Here is a 22,565-nt window from a genome sequence, read left to right as displayed (position 1 = left end):
GGCCTGAAACTTAAAGGGGAACTATCCATTCCAGTACAAACAAAATCTAACAAAACAACTGCCTTTTGCACAAATTCTGCATGTAGAGAGACATGATGTCTGGTGATTTTAATATAGTGAGTTCCAATACATCTTTTAGGCAAAAAGAGCCCCTATAACATATATTAGAACTAACTGCCATCGGACACCCACCTTCTGCATGAAGAGAGAATGAAGAGAAACCGATGCTGAGAGAGGGATAGTGAAGATAAACTTGATTATTTCAGAAAAGATGCAGCTTGATAAAGAGCCGTGCCAGCCGTGCCAGGCTCGAAACGTTCCGATAAATGCTGCCCTGCGATTAAGAATAAAGGCAACTTTGGAGTGCTGCTCATTTCCATTTGCTATAAAATTTTAATTTTCGCGATAGTTCCCCTTTAAAGTAATACGGTCTTGGGAAAAAATTTTTTTCTCTAACGTCCTATTGGGGGACACAGGAACCGCTGGGTTAAGCTCCTCCAACCAGGAGGCAGGACACTGACAAATAAAAAAGTTGATCCTCCCCTTTGGTCTCTAGGGAGACCCTGCACAGTGAGTAGCACTGACACCAGGGGTGAGTCCGGAACCAGGGACACACCTGAGCTCCACACAGTCAGCCCCCCACACGGGACACCTCTGTAAGGGTCATAAGACTTGATAAAGCAGACCACCTCGGCCACCGGACTCCATTGATAGAGGCGAAACATAGAGGGGCCACACAGAGGTAGAGCAGAGAGCACACCCGGGCACACAGCTGCACACTCTTACACACAGTGCACGTTTGGTGAGTAAAAGCAGGCAGCAGCAGCAGACACGCTCCCCCTTTGCTTTCCCCCGCGCTCTCAACACCCTCTCCCCCTCCTCTCTTCCCCTCCTCTCTTCTCTGCGCTTATACCGCTATTAGGGGTGTAGCATGCGGTGAAGGGGGGGGGTAGAGAGACAGGGGGCACTGCAGCATGATAATAATGTTCACCGTGGAGTGAAGACCAGACCCCCAGCCGCGGTCAAATATTTTTCTTGTGCCTCATGCAAGGCAAAATTGCCCAGGGGTCAGGGTGAGCCCATTTGAGTAGCTTGCACAGCTGCTGAAGAACAGTCCTCTGCCTCTAATGCTCAGACTGACAGCAGCACAGGAAATTTCCTCACGGCTTATACCCCTGCTGGGGAACCTTCTGGGGCCTCCATGTTGGGGTCTGCTGTCTTAAGTAATCCAGCGCCATTATGGGCAGTAGAGGTTCCTCATGATGTGGAAGGCCTGATAAGGGTGTTCAGGGAGACCTTGGACTTGGAACTGGGGCCAACTGGTTCAGCACAAAAAGGACCCTTTAAACGCCAGTCAAAACATGCGTCTGAGTTTCCATTCCATGAGCAGCTGGAAGACATTATACAGCAGGAGTGGGACAAACCTGAGAAAAAGTTCCAGCTATCACAGGGCTTTTCTCGCTCCTATCCCTTTGCCAAAGACCTAGTGGAGTAGTGTAGTGTCCCACCCACGGTTGATGTCCCAGTGTCTAGACTCGAGGAACACAGTGCTCCAGGTTCCTGATGCAGTGGCCTTTAAGGACCCCACAGACAATCGTCTGGAGAGTTCTCTGAAGGCTATATTTACTCCTGCAGGATCCACACTGCAACCAATGATAGCAGGAGCATGGACAAGCTGGGCAATTACCACATGGTCCCAGGCTCTTTTGGAGGGGTTTGGAGATAATACTCCTAGGGCGGAGCTATGTTCCTTGGCTTCAAAGATAGTTGAGGCAAATGCCTTTTTGACTGATGCCATTCTGGACACGATACAGACCACAGCCAGAACATCCGCATCTTCGGTGGCTGCATAGCAAGCATTGTGGCTGAAGAACTTTGTTTATGAATATTATGGCATCCATGACAGCGACTCTCCCACTTCAAGGGATTTCGATTATCCCATACCTGGGCGACATCCTGGTAAAAGCAGACTCATTGGAGATGGCCACGAGGAATGTGTCCGTCACTCTGGCAACTCTGGAGTCATTCGGGTGGATGATCAATCGTCAGAAATCATTAGTACCCAGCCAGGTCATGCAGTTCCTGGGGCTAGTGTTCAGTACAAGCTAACCGAGAGTAATTCTACCGAAGGAGAGACAGTCGAAACTCAGGAACATGATAGCACAACTTTTCCAGAACCACATGCCCACAGTACATTTCTGCATGCAGGTTCTAGGGTTAATGGTAGCAGCAATGGAAGCTGTACCATGGGTCCAATATCACCTACGCCCCCTGCAGTTGTGCATTCTCCGCAGATGGAAGAATTTATCTTTTGAACAGACCATGATTCTAGACAAGACAACACGAGTCCTTGGACTGGTGGATGGATCCATCAAGACTGGCTCGTGGACAGTCGTGGGAGGACCCACAGTGGATGCTGATAACAACTGACACAAGCCTGACTGGATGGGGGGCAAGGCACGATCTAAGATGGGCACAAGGCACATGGTCTCCCGTGGAGTCCAGACTGCCCATAAACATCTTAGTGCTCCGTGCCATTTACCAGGCCCTAGTGCAGTGGCAGGATCTGTTAGAGCGCAAGCACATAAAGGTGCAATCTGACAACGCAACCGCGTTGGCTTACCTGAATCATCAGGGGGGCACAAGGAGTGTATCAGCATGGAAGGAGATGCAGTGGATAATGGAGTGGACAGAGCACTACAATGTAGTGGTTACATTTAGACTATCTAAGTCTAAATCGCCTGGATCCAGGCAAATGGGAACTCTTACCGGAGGACTTCGCCCTTCTACTAGACAGGTTGGGTCGGCTAGACATCTACCTGATGGCGTCCCAATGCAAAGCTTCCAAGGTTCCTTTCAATATCCAGGGATCCAAAAGCAAAAGGAATGGATGCAATGACATTTCCTTGGAACTTCCACAAGGCATACATGTTTCCACCAATTCCCATGATTCTAAAAATTCTAAAGTGGTTTCGGCAAGAGAGACTGACGTTGCTGATAGTGGCCCCCTTCTGGCCAAGAAGGCCGTGGTTTTCGGACCTGATCTCCCTGGCAGAGGGAGATTGGTTCAGACTACCAACAAGACCAGACCTACTGCGTCAGGGACCAATACTGCACCAAAACCCTGCCCTGCTGTCTTTGACGGCTTGGAGGTTGAGACAGCCATCCTGAAGCATAGGGGGTTTTCTGACAAGGTGGTGGAGACTATGATCAAGGCTAGGGAGTCCCTATCTGCTAAGGCCTATAATAGGGTCTCCCTTATTTCGTCAGCCTGTTCCGGTGTGGGACCTTAATCTGGCTCTCAAGGCATTACAGGAATTCCCATTTGAACCTATGAGGTCGGTAGATTTAGGGTGGCTGACGTCAAAGGTGGTGTTCTTATTGGCCATCTGTTCGGCAAGGAGAGTGTCGGAGCTGAGCGCACTCTCGGTCATTCCGGAACTCATGGTTTTCCACAGAGGCAGGGTTACCTTGCGTACGGTACCAACCTTCTTACCTAAGGTGGTTTCTGATTTTCATGCGAACCAGCATATTGTGGTACCCTCCTTATGTCGAGAACCTAAGAACGAAGGGGAAAAGAAGCTACATACCCTGGATGTTTTCCGGGCCTTGAGATACTACGTGGATAGGACAGCCTCATTTAGGCGTTCAGATTTGCTTTTTCTCATTCCCTCAGGTCCAAGGAAAGGAACAGCTGCTATAAAGGCTACTATAGCCAGATGGATTAAAAGGTCTATCTACCAAGCATATGAGAGTTCTCACAGGAGTCCCCCCAGCACAGGTAAAGGCTCATTCCATCAGGGCATTAAGCACTTCCTGGGCATTGAGAAATGAGGCTTCTGCAGAGCAGCAGTGCAAGGCGGCAACATGGTCGTCAGTTCATACTTTTACAAAGTTCTATCATTTTGATGTTTTTTCCTCCGCTGAAGCTAGTTTCGGTAGGAAGGTTCTTCATGCTGTAGTCATGACCGACTAAGGGCAGACTGTCTCTCTCCCCCCCCTGGTTATTCAGAGGGACTCCTTTGGTAAGTCCCACTGGTTCCTGTGTCCCCCAATAGGACGTTGGAGAAAAGGAGATTTTTTGTATAACTTACCGTTAAATTTTTTTCTCTCTAGTCCATTGGGGGACACAGGACCTCCCTCCCTGAGACGAGTTCTCTGTATTTTAGTTGAATTTGAATCCTTATGTTGTTGTGATACTATTCTCTGTTCATATACTAAACTAGGGTAGAGGTTTAAGCACAGGGGATATATATATATATAGAAGGGGAGGAGCAAATTTTTTATTTGTCAGTGTCCTGCCTCCTGGTTGGAGGAGCTTAACCCAGTGGTTCCTGTGTCCCCCAATGGACTAGAGAGAGATTTAACTGTAACTTATACAAAAAAATCTCCTTTTTTCAAAACACATCGGTTAATAGTGCTGCTCCAGCAGTATTCTACACTGAAATTCGTTTCTCAAAAGAGCAAACAGATTTTTTTATATTTAATTTTGAAATCTGCCATGGGGCTAGACATATTGTCAGTTTCCCAGCAGCCCCAGTCATGTGACCTGTGCTCTAATATACTTCATTCACTCTTTACTGCTGTATTGCAAGTTGAAGTGATATCCCCCCCCCCTTTCCCCCCAGCAGCCCATCGGCAGATCAATGGGAAGGCAACCAGATAGCAGCTCCCTAACACAGCTGCCTGGTTGGATCTAAGAACAGCACTCAATAGTAAAATTCAGGTCCCACTGCGACACACGGTACATTGAGTTGGAGAAACAGCCTGCCAGAAAGCGGTTACATCTTGGCTTTTTCTGAAAGCATATTACAAGGCAAAATGACCTGAGATGGCTGCCTACACACCAATATTACAGCTAAAAGAATACACTTGCTGGTTCAGGAATGCAATTTTATATTGTATATTGAGGGAATTATTTGCAGTGTAAACAGTGTACTTAAGAAATAAAAACATCATTAAAAATCAGGATAGAATCCCTTTAAGTTGACCTTTATTGGTGAAATGGATTTCATCTTTTTTTTCTTGTTTTGCATATAATTTTGCTGAGTAAAATATTACTACTATGTCGATTATATGCATCTGAGGTATTTGCTTCAACAATGACTTGTCAATATCAAGACATGTTCATGACAATAAAGACAGTGAAGGACATTTCTCTGTGTGGTTTTCTCTTCAGTGTAATAATGGTAACTTCTACTAACAAGCAGATGAGCATATGAAAACAGAATTTCCTTTGCAGCATAATCCATGCCAGTGCTTTACTTAACTCTTAGGGGCAGATTTATTAAAGGGGTTGTTCACCTTTGTAACAAAATGACAAATCTAACAGTTTACATGAATAGAACAAACTTTTCCATAGAAATAGTTAACAGAAAAAGTACAGTTCAAGAGATATTCACCTCAGAAGTGTCCCTGTACTAATCCTTCAGTTCCACACAGACCCTGTGCTGGGAGGCGGTCACTGACCCCCAAAAACACTACAATGTTCACTTCCTCTTCCTTATATGACATCACACATTGTACTGGCAGCTAACTTAACTCCTATTGGCTATGTCTGCTGTCAATCTGCCACTGCTTCCTGTGCTGGCTGTGCTGGGGAATTTGAGCAGCATTCAGGTACTGAAGAGAAACTGTTACAAGTTTGTGAGAGGGAGGGGGAGTGTGGGCTTGTGCTGCAGAGACTTCAACTGTGCAGATGGGGGGATCAAGGTGCTTGGGACCTGGAGTTTTACGGATAATGGATCTTTCCATAATTTGGATCTTCATACCTTAAGTCTACTAGAAAATCATGTAAACATTAAATAAACTCAATAGGCTGGTTTTGCTTCCAATAAGGATTAATTATATCTTAGTTGGGCTCAAGTACAAGCGACTATTTTATTATTACAGAGAAAAAATAAATCATTTTTAAAATGGATACTATGGGAGATGACACTTGTACTTTCCAGAAATATATTATTTGGGGGGGGGGGCATGTATTATTTTGTGTATTTACCTCATAAAAAAATCATTATTCAGCAGCTGACTATTTGTATGAGCTTGAGGCTTTCCAAATGAGTTGAATTTTTGTGCATAAAGTAAAATATTTTTCTGGTATAGATCCCTATATCATGAAAAATATAACTTTTTAATTTTTTGGTATTTAGAGCTATAAATCTTGTTCCAGAAGTGGAACACTTAAACACTTAAAAAAGGTATCGTTTTCCTAGGTAAATAACCGCCCCCCCCCCCCCCGGGAGAGCGCACAAAATCAGTTAGGGTTTCCACCTCACCCTTTTAAAACCAAACACATATGAAATCCACAGCCTGCATGGCTAATTAGCAATTCATTTAGATGCATGATACATGGCTGCACAGAAATCAGTTCAGTCTGCAGTATCTAAATGAGTTGATAATTAGCCATGAAGGCTGTGGATTTCATGTGTGTTTGGTTTTAAAAGGGTGAGGTGGCAGCCCTACTGTCCCTGCTAGATGTGTAAGTTACATACATTTCTAAGCAAGTCAGTGCTGGTTTTTGTTGCAATTCTGTAAATAACTGACATTATGCTTAATGCCAAAGGTATTAAAAGATAAAAATATAGAAAAGCCAGTATTTATTCCCAGAAAAGGTTGCACCCCTTTGGCACTCCATTCAGTTTTAGTCTAGGCAGAAGGAGAGTGCCAGAATTGGGAGAACAATGTTGCTCCTTCCTTTTCTGCAGTATTTGTCTGCATGGCTGTGTGATTGTTTGTTACAAGGCAGGTTTGTTAATATGCCGCATCTGTTAACCTCTGCCATTACAATTGAGTAATCAACCAATGACCATTCAAATTATGTGACCGGTTATAGTTCACAAGCACCCAATAAATTACTAGGAGGAGGGCAGTATCAACATCCAATAGGAAACAAGTAAGGGCAAAGCCTGGGCATGATGATGTCATCATATAGGAAGTTCTTGGTGTGTCAGGTTCAAAATAGGCCACTCCCATCACTTCAGAAAACTGGTCAGAGAGACAGGAGAAGGACTGAGTTAACAGGTATAAAAATTAGCTTTTACAATGGCATTTTTACTTTTTGTTATGGAACACATTGTTATCTAACACATTGAGAGCATTGTTAGTGGTTTCATAAGATTTGTACATTGAAGGTGAACAACCCCTTTAAGGGTTGAGTCGAGTTTAAAAATTTGAGTTTGAGGGTATATTTGCATCAAAAATCGATTACTCAGGTGAAGAATAAAATGTTTTAATTAATCAAGAATTTTTCCCTACCCTGGAAATAGCTTGAATGCCGAAAACTATAATTTGAGTTTTCAGGTTTTTAACCCCAAATTCGCTGATTCTAGTTTTTCCCATTCGAGTTTATTCTTAAATTGGAAACCATTTCAGTTGAGTTCATACAAGGTCTTAAAAAGCTCACATAACTCTAAAATTTGTCCTTTGATATATAACCCCCTTAATGTAAAATAATATTCATGTAAATAGTTACTAAATAAAGGTTAGTTCTCCTTTATTTACTACTGTGTATTGTTTTACAGTGATGCAGTACTTGTTAACTTAGCGTATAAACGTAAATTTTTATGTACCTTAGATGCATTGGCAATTTACTCCTAAATCTCATTTTTATTATTACTTTAAGCTAACATCCCTTCTTCTACTCCTGTTTCTGTTGTGTGTTCTGTGTTGCAATTATTTCAGATGACAACGAGGGAGACAAAAAGAAAAAAGACAAAAAGAAAAAGAAAGTGGAAAAGACGGAAAAAGATGACAAGAAAAAGCGACCCAGTACAGCTGTCGTTAAAGCCATGCAGGAAGCTCTGGCTAAAATGAAAGAAGAGGAGGAGAGATTAAAGAGAGAAGAGGAAGAGCGTTTGAGATGGCTGGAGGAGATGGAAGCCAAACGTTTGGAAGAGGTTACAGATCAATCCCCTCTTCCAATTGCAATCACATAAGCAATAAACTATTAGAAATGTCCTTTAGTGTTAAGAAATAAGTCATGTCTGTTATTTATTACTTGTATTATGGTTTTCAAAAACCAAACTTCTGAAGGGTTTGCAGATTCCAAACTTCTGAAGGGTTTTAATTTTTGAGTGTGAGTAAAGGTTAGCTTTGGAAAGAATATGATATGGTGTGTGTGGGGGGGGAGTAGGAGGTAAGAGTAGTAGGCATATGTTTTTTTTTTCTTTATAATGGATCACACTAAATATTGAATGGTTTTAGATTGAGACACATGTACCTCATAAAGGGTCATGTCAGAGTCTGGCACCTGTTTGTTGATGTGTTGGGTAGGGACAGGTAAAAAAAAAAAAGAAGCTGATTCTACCACAATATTATGACCATGGTATTAATGAATAAAAAGCAGATAACGAAGTGACTAATTTCTGTCTTACAGGAAAGATTAGAGCAAGAGCGAAAAGAAAAAAGAAAGCAGAAAGAAAAAGAAAGAAAGGAACGCTTAAAAAAGGAAGGAAAGCTTCTGACCAAAACACAGAGAGAAGCCAGAGCTAGAGCAGAAGCAACGCTGAAGGTCCTCCAAGCTCAAGGTAGGCCATCCTGGCTGTTCACGTATGTGTCATCTTGTAGATAATGCTTGTCTTATGACATACTGAAATCTCTAGTTTATAAATGATTTTACAAAGTTTCACTATTTTTTTTGGACCTCACATTCACAGGAGTTGAAGTACCTTCCAAAGACTCTATGCCAAAGAAAAAGCCAATCTATGAAGACAAAAAGAAAAAGAAGCCACAACAACAGACACAAGTTAAGGAAGGTAAGTTACGTTCATCTGCTGATCGTAGCATTAAATTCAAATGTGCACTTTGAGGATCCACCTGAATGTAATGTTAAATCTTAAAGAAAGTGGATGGTGTTCTGTAAATGTCAAATGATTTACCTTTTGTGGCACAATAAATATGTCTTCAAAATTATATGAATGCAGTTAATGGGTTCACAGGCTTGAATAACTGCATTTCCTTAACCGAATGTCATGTAGAGTACAGAGTCCAGTTTTGCTGGTCTGTTCATTTTGCTAGGTTACCAAACGAGTGGATCTTTGCCTGATTTGGCCGCTTATGTCTGTTGTCACATTGGGCTTACGCGGTCAGATAGCAGAGGCTTATGCAGGCATGCTTTTAGGTGGCTATAAAATGCATCTTGTTCTGTGCTGTTTTGTTTCAGGTAACTGGTTATACTTCTGCTATACTGGTTCTACATCTGTTGCTTGTTGAACACCTATATCTATTGCTTGTTTGAAATTCCATTTTATATACATAGTAAAATGTATATAAGGTGTTTAAGAGGCTTTGCATTACTGCTAATATCTTTTATCATAAATAAGAGAGAAGGTAGGTAGCACCTCCCATTGATGGAGATGTGAAACAAAATGGTGGTGTGCAAGGTCGTAAATAATATATAGTATATATAATTATATGGGTCATACTTTTTTCTTTTTTCTTATCATAATATCTTTTATCTACTAACATTTTTTTCTTTACCTGACATTAACAAGGATTTATTCTTTTTAGAGCCGATGGAGGCAAGTTCTCCAGTAGAAGTGGTTCTAGAACATCCAACACCAGCAAAAGAAGAGACGGCCATGCCAGTGGAATCACCTGGTTAGTTTGCAGTGTTTTTCTTCCTATTTCAGTAGGTTTTTTTAAAATTTTTAAACTCTTGGTTAGCTGTTAAGTTTCTAGGATTATAAAATAAGAACAAGAAAATAAAATAAATTTGCATGCTATATTCACAAATATAGTGTGCAGTAGGCTGCTGTGATGTGTGACATAGAGGTAAATAGTGTCATGTTCTAGTGTTCCAAAATTGAGTTGTGGTTTTATTATATACAGTAATAGTTATATTTACTAGGGCAGGGCAGATAAATATAGCACATTTTTTTGTAAGTCATTTTAGGGGTGCATTACTATAAAGTTCTGCCAAATGTTGAACCGAATGTAAACCTTATTCTGCGCTGGAGAAGCTGGGGCGCAGGTGGAGATAACCTTTGCGCGCATGAAGCACATGCCTAAATAAGGTTGTTTTTTTTTTTAGTTATGAAGGGTTTGGATTCGATTTGACCAGGCTCTTGGATTCGGCCAGGTCCAGAACTGAATCTGGGATTCGGTGCATCTCTAGTCGTTTTACAATAACTGACTCCATAGTAGAATGGTGGTCATCCAATACTATTGCCCAACAAGTAATCTTCTATTTAAACTCACAGGAGGTTCTTTGCCCTAAACTAATTGTGTCAAGTCATATATCCTGAATAAAAATTATTAAATGTATATCTTGGCTAATAGGAATATTCACCAGATCTGAAAACATGACGCCAAAAACTATTTGGAGAAATGTAGGAATCAAATCAGTTTCTGTATCATTAGTAAATCTTTTTCAATGCCAGAAAAGTTACGTTTGTATTATTAAAAAGTTTACACCCAATATTCTAAACAAAGCACATGCTCCTTATTATTGATAATGGCCAATAAATTGCAAATCCTCCTAAATATTGATTTTCTTTAGTCTTTTTACAAAAACTGTATTATATGAGATTCTAAGTGTATTCTAACTTCTTTCTATTTGCTCTCGACCTGGGGAGATTTCACAAATTTAACAAGCATCCCCTTTCCAGAAAGCAATGTGGATAGTGAAAGCGATAAAGAAGGTATTCTGTTAGTGTGGTGCATGGCTGTGGCATTTCCTTGCTAGGGATTTCAACTCTTTTTGCTGTGTGCTTGGTTTTTCTTGTTTTGATCAATAGGCAATGAGATTACGCTTTGCTGTTTAGATGGATTCTAAAGTTATCTAGGTTTAGCATGCTGTTTTGAGTAGGGCTTGTTGTAGTAGTTTTACTGTACTATAATTCTGTGTTTATATGCAGTATGTCTCCATTAAAAATCTAACTGATATGAAAGTACCAGTGGATTGGGTTTTGTTAAAATCTCTGTATTTTAGAGCTAGGTTTTGTTGCTCCCATACAGAATGATGACTTCCATTGCAGAGTCAGGGTTATTTTCTCTGTCTTCAGAATACATCAAATTCAGGAAAATGTGCCAGCCCTTGAATATTAGGTCTTGAGGAGAGCACTTCTTCAATGCCATCACCATTATTTATATTTTGTATTGTTTATTACGATCTTGTTATAAGTCTGGGGAGACAACATCTTCTTTATGTATGTATGTATGTATGTATGTATGTATGTATGTATGTATGTATGTATGTATGTATATATGTAGACAAATACAAGATTCCTCTGCACTCAACCCATTATCAATATATTTAAGACAGAGACATTTTGTGCATACTGCTACTGAAAAATGCCTTACCCTTTAAACAAAACAGGGATTGTTTGTCCATATATTGCAATATATTTAAGCTGGCCAACTAAGTCAAAGTCATCCCATATCTGGCCAGTCCTACGCTTAATTTTCATCTGATTCATTAAGAATTCTATGGTTTAATTATACATTTTATAAAAGGGACGAATACGTTTTACCTGCAACTTACTAGCCGCTTTCAAAGTAAAACTCCCAAACTTGGCTGCCCTTTTATTAGACACCAGTGGGATCACCTGACTATAGTTGGAGAGGGTGGGAGCTACAACAATGAGCTGGTCACTGCTCTTGTAGAACTATAACAAACAAGGGAAAGTTGTGCTCACCACTAGTTTTTAAAATCATTAGGCGGGGGTGCAATGAGGGTGTGACCACAAAATACATATAGACAAATACAAGATTCCTCTGCACTCAACCCATTATCAATATATTTAAGACAGAGACATTTTGTGCATACTGCTACTGAAAAATGCCTTACCCTTTAAACAAAACAGGGATTGTTTGTCCATATATTGCAATATATTTAAGCTGGCCAACTACGTCAAAGTCATCCCATATCTGGCCAGTCCTACGCTTAATTTTCATCTGATTCATTAAGAATTCTATGGTTTAATTATACATTTTATAAAAGGGACGAATACGTTTTACCTGCAACTTACTAGCTGCTTTCAAAGTAAAACTCCCAAACTTGGCTGCCCTTTTATTAGACACCAGTGGGATCACCTGACTATAGTTGGAGAGGGTGGGAGCTACAACAATGAGCTGGTCACTGCTCTTGTAGAACTATAACAAACAAGGGAAAGTTGTGCTCACCACTAGTTTTTAAAATCATTAGGCGGGGGTGCAATGAGGGTGTGACCACAAAATACATATAGACAAATACAAGATTCCTCTGCACTCAACCCATTATCAATATATTTAAGACAGACATTTTGTGCATACTGCTACTGAAAAATGCCTTACCCTTTAAACAAAACAGGGATTGTTTGTCCATATATTGCAATATATTTAAGCTGGCCAACTACGTCAAAGTCATCCCATATCTGGCCAGTCCTACGCTTAATTTTCATCTGATTCATTAAGAATTCTATGGTTTAATTATACATTTTATAAAAGGGACGAATACGTTTTACCTGCAACTTACTAGCTGCTTTCAAAGTAAAACTCCCAAACTTGGCTGCCCTTTTATGTATATATGTATATATGTATATATGTATATATGTATATATGTATATATATATATGTGTATATATGTATATATATGTATATAATGTCAGACAGTGCCTGCACTCGGTCATAGACGAAGCCAGAGGTGCATGACCAAGTTTGTAGCAATATTGAAAAGAAGGTCAGCACACTCTGTATGATTAAGGTGAAAAAGTGTTGATTTATTCACACATCATCCGACGTTTCGGTCCCGCATGGGGACCTTTCTCAAGGATACAGTGCAATAACAAAGATACAATTAAATACCCACCCCCCAGTGAATTTTGGGCGCCAAAAATGATGTCACCAGTCCATATAAGGCATGTAAGTCCATACAGAGTGTGCTGACCTTCTTTTCAATATATATATATATATATATAAAGTTCAAAGCGGACCAGCACACCAAATTTTCAATCAAAAAAAGGTTTATTCCAACATCATTTAAAGTGATGTTGGAATAAACCTTTTTTTGATTGAAAATTTGGTGTGCTGGTCCGCTTTGAACTTTATATACTACGATTGACCAAGCACCCACCCTCGACAACCAGGAAGGAGTGCAGGTACTTTATGAATATTTATATATATATATATATATATATATATATATATATATATATATATATATATATATATATATATATATATATATATATCCCTAAACAGAGATTGCTTATCATTTGACACTGGTCCTTGCCTTAGTGGAGCTTACAATCTAATATCCCTTTCACTTTTAAACATGGGGTCAATTTCATCTTAAGACAGGCATTTTCTCCATGTCGTTGTGGTGTGGGAGAAATTCAGAGCACACAGGGGAAACAGACACAGGAATACTTACAAACTCCTCTTGTTTGGAATAAAACTTTGTACCTGAACAAAGCAAGGCAGCCATGCTAACAAATGAGCCCCTAGTGCATTCCATTTTCCTGCTCAGGAACCTAGAAGAGGTTATGTCTTCTGCTAAGTTGTTTTAATTTTCAGATGACCTGTTGTTCTTGCTTAAAGGAGAAGGAAAGTCTTTGTGCACTTGGGGTTGCCAAATGTTAGGCACCCCCAAGTGATTGTATTGACTTACCTGAAACCCCAGGCCAGTGCTCCTATCAGCAGAAAACTGTACCAGCCTGGGGTTATACCAGTGAGCACCACGGAGCAGTTCTCTGCCGCTGCGCATGCGCAGTAGGACGAATCGCCGAACTTTAACTAAAAAGTTGCCTATTTCGTTCAACTGCGCCTCGCCCTGGGAAACATAGGAGAGCTTTGTGGTGCTCACTGGAATAACCCCGGGCCGGTGCAGTTTTCTGCTGATAGGAGCACCGGCCCGGGGTCTCCGGTATGTAAGTACAATCACTTGGCACCCCCAAGTGCACAAAGACTTTCCTTCTCCTTTAATTGTTTAGAAGTCGAGTTAATTTTGTTGACATTTAATGCTTCAAAAAAGAATATACCTTTAATTCTTGGTGGAATTTATTGTGCTTTTTCATGTAAGCTTTGGTGTTTGGGTCTAACAGCTGGTATAATTCTAAATACATGTAGAAAAAAAAAAAAAAAAATGAAAAAAAATGAAAAGCTTCTTTTCATTCCTGTGGGATTTTTAGAATTGTATTTATCAGTGGGTGAAAGTTTGATCTCACCATTTGATAAATACGGTTCTACAAATCCCATAGAAATGAATAGAACGTTGGTGAACTTTTATTTATTAAGCTCTAAACTCACATTTTGATAAATCTGCCCGAGAGTAAGGATTAATTCATCACTTGTACTATTGATCACTTGTTGGTTTTTAAACTGGTTTACTTTCTCTAGAACGGCCCTTCCTGTCAGTGCAACAACCATGGGGCTAAGTATCCACCTCCGGAGGCAGGACAGAAGAAAAAAATAGAATCTCAACTCCTCCATCTTCATATAAGCTCTTGCTCCTCCTGATTCTCAGTTTTCTTCTTCTGTCCTGCTTGGAGTTTAGGACAGAATTTTTTTTTTTTTCTACTTCAAGAAAGAACTTCCATGAGCAGGAGGCATCCTAGCTCTTCACCCACAGTTAATTCTGTGCAACTACCCCCAGCCTGTACCACTCCCCAGGACTGGTTAGGCAATTTAGGGGATCCCTGCTTGCTGCACAGCAATCCTCTCTCAGAGATGGATGTTGCCATGCGCTTTATGGAACAAGAGGGTGCAAGCTTTCATCGCTACCAGGCACCATTTCGCAGGAGCAAATTCGCAAGCACAAGTTCCTGGCCGCACTTCCGGGTTGCAGCGTGCGCGCCTAGGCCATCCAAGCACCATCTTGGATTCACCTTGCTGCACACGGAGCCGCACAGGTACTAGGAGCAGCGACTACTACACAGCCTAGCTTTTCAGCTGCAAGTACATACAGCGCAAGGAGTATGTCTAGATTCCGCAGACCCTGCACCAACTTTATCACCACAGCTAATTCCAATGCAACAGCCAGAGTGCAGCCCTCCACAATTAGAGGCTCAAGGTCCTTCTACATCTAAATCTTCTCAGTTTGAGGAATTGTTTGACTGGATCAAGTTGACCATTCAGTCTTCCATCAATCAGCCTACTAAACATAGTAAGAAACGAAAGGTGCGCACACACAATTTTAGAGGAAAGTTCTTCTGATTCTGAAGAGGCTAGTGAGCAAGATGGTGATATAGAGTCAGGAGAAATCTCCGCCAATGAAAGCTCCTCTGATGACACAGAACGGCAGTACCGCTCAATTGCGGGGCTAGAAACAGCCAAACGATTACTTTGTGAAATGCTAGCTACGCTAGAGATTAAAGATGAAACAACAGCCACATCAAAGGCTGTTAAAGTATTGGGTGTGCAACCTATAAAGTCAAGAGTCTTAAAGTAAGAGGGTACTTTGAGACCGGTGCTAAACCTAAAATCTTTAAACAGACTGGTGTCCAAACAGAAATTCCGCATGGAATCCATTCGATCAGTGGTAATGTCGATGACCCACCATTGCTTTATGATGAAGGTAGACCTTCAAGACGCGAACTTGCATATACCCATCAGGAGGCAATCCCAGCAATATATAAGGTTCACAGTTCTGGAAGAACATTACCAATTCAGGGAGCTTCGATTCGGCCTTTCCACAGCGCCCATAGTTTTCACAAAGATACTCAGCCCCCTGATTGTACACCTCAGGCGTCTTGTAATATCAATCACTCCATATCTAGACAACCTGCTCATCAGATCACCGTCTTATGAACAAAGTCACAAGGTCACCCAGATTTGTGTCACAACACTCAAACAATAAGGGTGGATTGTGAATCACAAGAGTCACCTCACACCCACTCAGCAAATTCAATATTTGGGAATGTTGTTCAACTCATCCATTCAGACCATCTCACTATTTTCCGAGAAAATTCAGACAATTGTAGGCACAGCTCAGCAAGTTCGCATTCAGTCCACAATTTCAGCGGAACAGTGCCTGCAATTACTGGGATACATGGTAGCAGCACTAGAGGCACTACTATTTGGCAGTTTTCATATGAGAGAATTCCAAAACCACTTTCTAAGTCACTAGAACAAGAACCACTCAAACAGAGAATTACACTTACCATGCAAGTCAGGCGTTCACTAAGTTGGTGGGCATCACCTCACAACCTCTCCCAGAGCAAGACTTGGGCCTTACCCCAATGGACAGTAGTGACAACAGACACCAGTCTCACTGGTTGGGGGGCAACTTGGCCACCACATACGTGCCAGGGAACATGGTCACCAGGGGAGTCAAAACTGCCTATAAATGTGCTAGAGATCAGAGCAATAAGAAATGCCATACTTCATTGGTCTCAGGAGGTGACAAATCGGCCACTCCGAATTCAGTTGGACAATGCCACGGCTGCAGCCTATCTAAACAAACAAGGCGGCACACGCAGGAACAGGGCAATGAGGGAAGTAACTTAGCTGGGCAGAACTCCATGTTCCAGCCATCTCCGCAGTTTTCATTCCAGGAATACTAAACTGGGAAGCGGATTACCTCAGCCGACAATGAATAGACAAACGGGAATGGTCACTTCATCCAGACATCTTCGCACAGCTAGTGACCAAATGGGGAAGATCGGACATAGACATGCTAGTGTCAAGACTCAACTTCATAGTACCTAAGTACTATACAGGTCACAGGACCCAAGGGCGGCATACGTGGACGCCTTAGTCACCATGGGCTTTCAAAAGAATCCTTTCCCCCATAGCACTCCTTCCAAGAGTAATACGCAAGATACGACAGAAACAGACGGAGGCCATTCTCATCGCCCCAGATTGGCCAAGGAGACCTTGGTATTCCAAACTCATAAATATTTCGGCAACTCCACCATGGTGGCTGCCTCTTTGACCAGACTTGCTAACCCAAACACGACAACTTACCAAGGTTGCATTTGACGGCCTGGCTATTGAAACCGAACTGTGGCGCTCTAAAAGGTTCTCAAAAGAAGCCACCAATATATTATTGAAAGCTAGGAAGTAGTCCTCAACAAAAGTCTATCGTAGAACTTGGAGGGTTTTCATAGATTGGTGCGAATCCATGCAGGTTCAGTTTCAGCAAGCGACAGTTCAGACAATTGTAGAATTCCTTACACAGGGTTTCCATTTAGGTCTCTCCCTAGCCACTTTGAAAGGACAGATGTCAGCCCTTTCCTTACTACTACAACACCAGTGGATAAGAGAACCAGACCTCATACAATTTATGCAGGGGGTGGGCAAGGTCAGGCCCCCATTCAGGGACCCAACACCTCCCTGGGATCTCACCATGTTCCTAAATGTCCTTCAGGAACCCCCCTTTGAGCCATTAGCATCCTGTGCCCTTAAGTTCCTTACTTGGAAAATGACTTTTCTCTTGGCCATTACCTCAGCAAAGAGAGTATCGGACATGGCAGCTGTATCTTATAAGGAACCATGTCTCATACTGCACCAGGGACATCTTATCGTGGAGAGCCAGGGTGTGCAAGCGTGGTAATCCTGTACTGATCATACTGCACCTGGATAGGGCAGTTTTTAGAACTATTCTGTCATTTCAGCCCAAGATAGTGTTAGCTTTCCACATAAATGAGGAAATAAATCTTCCTTCCCTCTGTCCTAAGCCTGCTAATGCCAAAGAAAAGGCACTACATAAGCTAGACGTGGTTAGAGCAATACGTTGCTATCTAGACCAGGGGTCCCCAACCTTTTGAATCCGTGAGCAACATTCAGAAGTAAAAGGAGTTGGGGAGCAACGCTAGCATGAAAAATGTTCTTGGGGTGCCAAATAAGTACTGTGATTGGCCATTTGGTAGCCCCTTTGAGGATTGTCAACCTAACTTGATGCTCTGTTTGGCAGTGCACCTGGTTTTTATGAAACCAAAACTTGCCTCCAAGCCTGGAATTCAAAAATACGCACCTGCTTTCAGGCCACTGGGAGCAACATCCAAGGGGTTGGAGAGCAACATGTTGCTCACGAGCAACTGGTTAGGGTACACTGATCTAGACAGATCCAAAGATTAAAGGAAGTCAGATGCATTTTTGGTGACTTATGGCATCAACAAAGGTGCTTCAAAACGTACGATAGCTGGCTAGTACAAGACAATTAACTGTGCTTATGACCTTAGTAAAAAAAACTAGACCTTTCAAAGTACGAGCACATTCTACCAGAGCACAAAGTGCTACCTGGGCATTATATAATTTAGCCACTCCAGAATAAATATGTAAGGCAGCCACTTGGGCGTCACTATCTACATTTGCTAAATTTTATAGACGACGTGTTTCATTCATCCCCTGCAGCATTCTGTTGAAAAGTACTTAAAAATAAAATAAAAATTGAACCCAGCTCTAAAAAAAGGGACAGCTTTGGGACGTCCCCATGGTTGCTGCACTGACAGGAAGGGCCGTTCTAGAGAAATAAAGATTTTCAACTTACCGGAAAACCTTTTTCTAGACGGCCTGGACTGTCAGTGCAGTAAGCCCCATCCTTTCTATTCTCCAACTGAGCTGTCAGACTAAACTGTGGGGAATCAGGAGGAGCAAGAGCTTATATGAAGAGGGAGGAGTCGAATTTATATTTTTTTTCTTCGGTCCTGCCTCCGGAGGTGGATACTTAACCCCATGGTTGCTGCACTGACAGTCCAGGCTGTCTAGAAAAAGGTTTTCTGGTAAGTTGAAAACCCTTATTTATAACCCCTTTTTGTATATTCAATTTTCCTGACCCTCTTAATATTTTCTCCTCTTTCTTAAAAAAACAAGATCAAAAGAATACAAACAAATAATATAATGCACGTGTTAATGACGAGTATTTAGTCCTGTATATTGAAAGCCTACTACTGCCTCTCTGTTCCTGTATTCAAAAGTATATAGCAGTTATCTGACTTTTTAAACCAGTATTATGGTTATTATTTTTAAGATCATGATATTCATTTAATTTTCCTCTCCTGTGCTTTAAGCAACAGAAGAGGATGCTGGTGTGGATGACTGGGAAGCTATAGTGAGTGATGAAGAAATGAAAAAAGGTTTGTATTGTTTTTTACTTTAAATATTTTCTTGTCCAGATAAAATATTCTTTTTTCTATTCTAGAGAATCTTATGGAGTCTCCTACCTGATGACATTCCTATTTTGTCTTTAAAATAAATCAGTTCTTCATTAATAAATGAGAATTTTATACAAATTTGTAGCTTCTGAATGGAATACAGGTAAAATCAAACTGCAAGCAGTATAGCCCCCTTTATTAAATGTAAGTATTCTCGTCATGTGGCCTAGTAACTGTTGGTTTTCCTACAACGGCTACTTCTCACAGTGTACAGATAGCTTTAAATTAGTAATGGAGAGCTAAGTGGCACAATATCCCATCCCACAGTGTTTATGTAAGTGGGGAAACACACAATGTTTATGTATGTCTGCCCCAGAGCTGCAAATATTATCTTTCTGGGCAGCATTAGTCCTCTCTTATATATCTCAGTGCTGGAAGGTCATGCTGTGTACAATTCTTTCCAACCTCTTAATTTGGCCAACCATGGGACCAGACTGGTTTGATGTCTTCCTGTGATTGGGGTCATACGAAACAACATAACTGGAATCACTGCATTTGGACAGGTTGGCAAATGCATTCAGGTAATGAATAAATTGACCCAACTAAGTGTTGGCTGATCAAGATGCATGGGACTTTCTGTGATGCTGTCATAAGGCAGACTGCCAATAGACTAAATCTGTGCTGCTATTTGTTGATACGTTTTGTGGTTACACAGTTGCTTGTTCTGCCTTTGTGCTGAATGGAAACACCTACCTGTGTCAGCAGCCAACAATTCATGATTTAAGTCTTAAATTCTAAAATTAACACTTGCTCTGGTGCTGATGAAGTTTATAAACTGTTATTTGTTGCTTATGATGTGGAAGGTAAAGTAATTATGTGTCAGTCTTTTTATGAATAATGACTGATTTAATCTTCTCCTCAGAGACAAAAACTGTTCACATTGAAGTTCAGGAGAAGAATGAAGAGGAAGAGGAAGAAGAGGAGGAGGAAGAGGATGAGGGAGAAAGTGAGGAAGAAGAGGATGATGAAGGTGATAGTGAAGGCACTGAAGATGGAAAGTCTTCAGATGAAAAGCCACAAGAATCTCAAACTGTTGCACCAAAACTTCAAGAGAAGAAACCTAGCAGAGAGCTAAGCTCTGAGTCGGAGTCAGATTCTGATGATGATCTCACTAAGGAAGAGAGAGCGTACGACAAAGCAAAGAAAAGAATAGAGGTATTTGCTTCACACAGCACCATGGAATTTTGTATGAAAATTAGTTTTTTCCCCTTAAATCTGTTTAAACTACCATGCTTGTGTTCCAGTAGAGTTTTTTTTTTTTTCTTTCTGGCCCTTTCTATTGGAGTTTTTTTCGCATAATGCTTGAAAGATACTGGTTGAGTGTATGTCCAGTCAATCTGTTGGCATGTTTCAAAATCCCGTCTGGCAAGGTCCACATTGGCCTGCTGATGTTGTACTTTTTTGACAGGGCCTTTGTTATTATCTGATAGTTGGCCCTGGGACATACTGTAATTTTTTGCAATTCATTAATAGATGCTCCTTAATGTAAAATAGAAGGAATCTGGTTTAGTTTAATTCCTTTTCGGTTCCATATAAAAGGCCAAAAACTGCTCTGGTTCTGCCCCTTTTCTGGAGTTCCAGTTCAGCATACTTCACAGCTTTCTAAGGAGCCACTGGCACTTTCAGATTCTTTAGACCAGGGGTCTCCAACCTTTTGTGGCCCAGGGGACCAAAAAAGAACCAATTTCTTTTCCAAGGACCGGGGGGGGGAAAGGAGGGGTTGGAGGGGAGGTCGGGAAGGGGGTCGACATCCAATTTGGGCGTGCTGGCGTCAAATTCGGCAACCGTGTTCATTGTTCGGCGGCCCACTTCAGGACTATCCGCGGCCCGGTTCTGGGCCAAGGCCCAGTGGTTGGGGACCACTGGGCCTTGGGTGGGACTTGGGCTGTTACTGTAGAGCTCTGATTGTCACACTTCCTGAGGGAGACTGAAAAGACACACCCAACTCTCATTTCAGCCCAGTTGTTGAGGAGATCTCTCTGCAGCTCTAGTATAGCAGCATTTTTAGTAGGTAAAACATTTTTTTTTTAGAAGCACTATACATTTTAGAGAAAGGGGAATATACTACTAAAAGATGATTATAACACAATATGTCGCTTTGGGTAACCTGTTTGATGCATACATTTTATCTTCACCTTAGAAAAGACGCATTGAAAACCAGAAAACTGTAAATACCCAGGTACTCCGGGCACCAGTTATATGCGTCCTTGGGCATGTAGACACCGGAAAAACAAAAATCTTGGATAAGGTAAGATTTCTGGCTAACTTGTATTTTTCAGTCTTTTGCATGACAACTGCCATGGAATCTACAGTGCAAACTATGCCCCCCCCAATGGCCCTATAAATTCTAAATTTCTATTTTTCCTTTTGATCTGCACCACTCTGTGTTTACTGGATACATGTAGTGTGGCAAGATAAGTCCGTATCGGCTTTGTAATCGAAATGAAAATGCATTCTGTGCCCTTCTATGAATTATTTTCTAGGTTGAACAGTGAATAGGGGGTTTAATCATTTACTTTCCAAGTCTGCTGGACTGACCCCCAGCCCCTAGAACAGAGCATAGGCTGGGTGAGACAGCTTGAAGGCTCTCCTAGATACTCCTGTATGAAGGTTAAATTACATTGGGTACTTTTTGTTAATGTATGGATATCCTAGATATTGTTGGAGCTATGAATGAAAAACACAAAAAAAACTCCTCCCAAATTACACTCGCTTAGCAATGTACAAGCAATGTGTAGTTTATTCAAGATTTCAGCAAGTATTTTGTGGTTACCCCTTCAAATGGTTAACATATTGTTTGCACATTGCTAAGTGACGTGAGTGCTATTTGGGAGTTTTTTTGTTTTATCGGTATAATATCCATCTGCGAGTAACAGAAGTCCTCAATACAGCACCACATTAATTTGGAAAACAGATTCATACATGGATTCTTGTTTTGTTCAGACTGAAAAGCTGAAACAGGATGTCTGTTACATTGTTATGAGCAAAGATAGTTTATAAATAGGAGAGAAAAAGAATCATGAACTTAATGTTGTAAATGCAGTAAGGTACAGGGAGACACATTCCTACAGGTAAATGATGCTATTAGCCAACCAAAAACAAGGGGAGGGAAAACAAACCCTCGTACAAAAATGTTAAAGATCCTTACAGAAGACCAAAATAAGTGCCAGGATATTGCTGGTGTTTGTGTTTTATATGTGACAAATGTACAGCCTGTATTCAAAATGCTTCTAAGACTCAAGCCTATTTGTAAAATACATTTTCAATAATTTTTGTATTAGATAAAAAGGGGCACTGGAATAAAAACACATAATCGTCAGAACAAGTTATGGATGCTAAACACATTTTAGAGCTCATAAGCAGTGTTGAAGATGAAGTTCATCAGGGCAAATAGAAATGAACAGACTCCCTTTCTGTATATTGAGCATGCATATTGGAGGGGAGAATTCTCGTAAATTTATGTTGGTCATACAATATTTCATAGAGGCATTG

General features: G+C 41.1%; 1 protein-coding gene across 3 annotated transcripts in view; it reads left to right on the top strand.

The window, feature by feature from the left end:
- Positions 1 to 22,565, top strand: part of eif5b.L (eukaryotic translation initiation factor 5B L homeolog) — a 50,715-nt gene that overhangs the window by 8,633 nt on the left and 19,517 nt on the right. For 2 of the 3 annotated variants that reach the window (XM_018247098.2, XM_018247099.2), the window contains exons 5-11: positions 7,681 to 7,895; positions 8,375 to 8,525; positions 8,655 to 8,753; positions 9,508 to 9,597; positions 18,930 to 18,995; positions 19,936 to 20,228; positions 21,214 to 21,321. In XM_018247098.2, the coding sequence (XP_018102587.1) occupies positions 7,681 to 7,895; positions 8,375 to 8,525; positions 8,655 to 8,753; positions 9,508 to 9,597; positions 18,930 to 18,995; positions 19,936 to 20,228; positions 21,214 to 21,321 (1,022 nt within the window). The remainder of the gene's footprint in view (positions 1 to 7,680; positions 7,896 to 8,374; positions 8,526 to 8,654; positions 8,754 to 9,507; positions 9,598 to 18,929; positions 18,996 to 19,935; positions 20,229 to 21,213; positions 21,322 to 22,565) is intronic. The other variant, XM_041582375.1, reaches the window with a different exon arrangement.

The sequence above is a fragment of the Xenopus laevis genome, chromosome 2L (genome assembly GCF_017654675.1).
Source record: "Xenopus laevis strain J_2021 chromosome 2L, Xenopus_laevis_v10.1, whole genome shotgun sequence".
Taxonomy (NCBI): domain Eukaryota; kingdom Metazoa; phylum Chordata; class Amphibia; order Anura; family Pipidae; genus Xenopus; species Xenopus laevis.
Note: the sequence above shows the minus strand (reverse complement) of the source record. Positions and strands in the feature narration are given on the sequence as shown.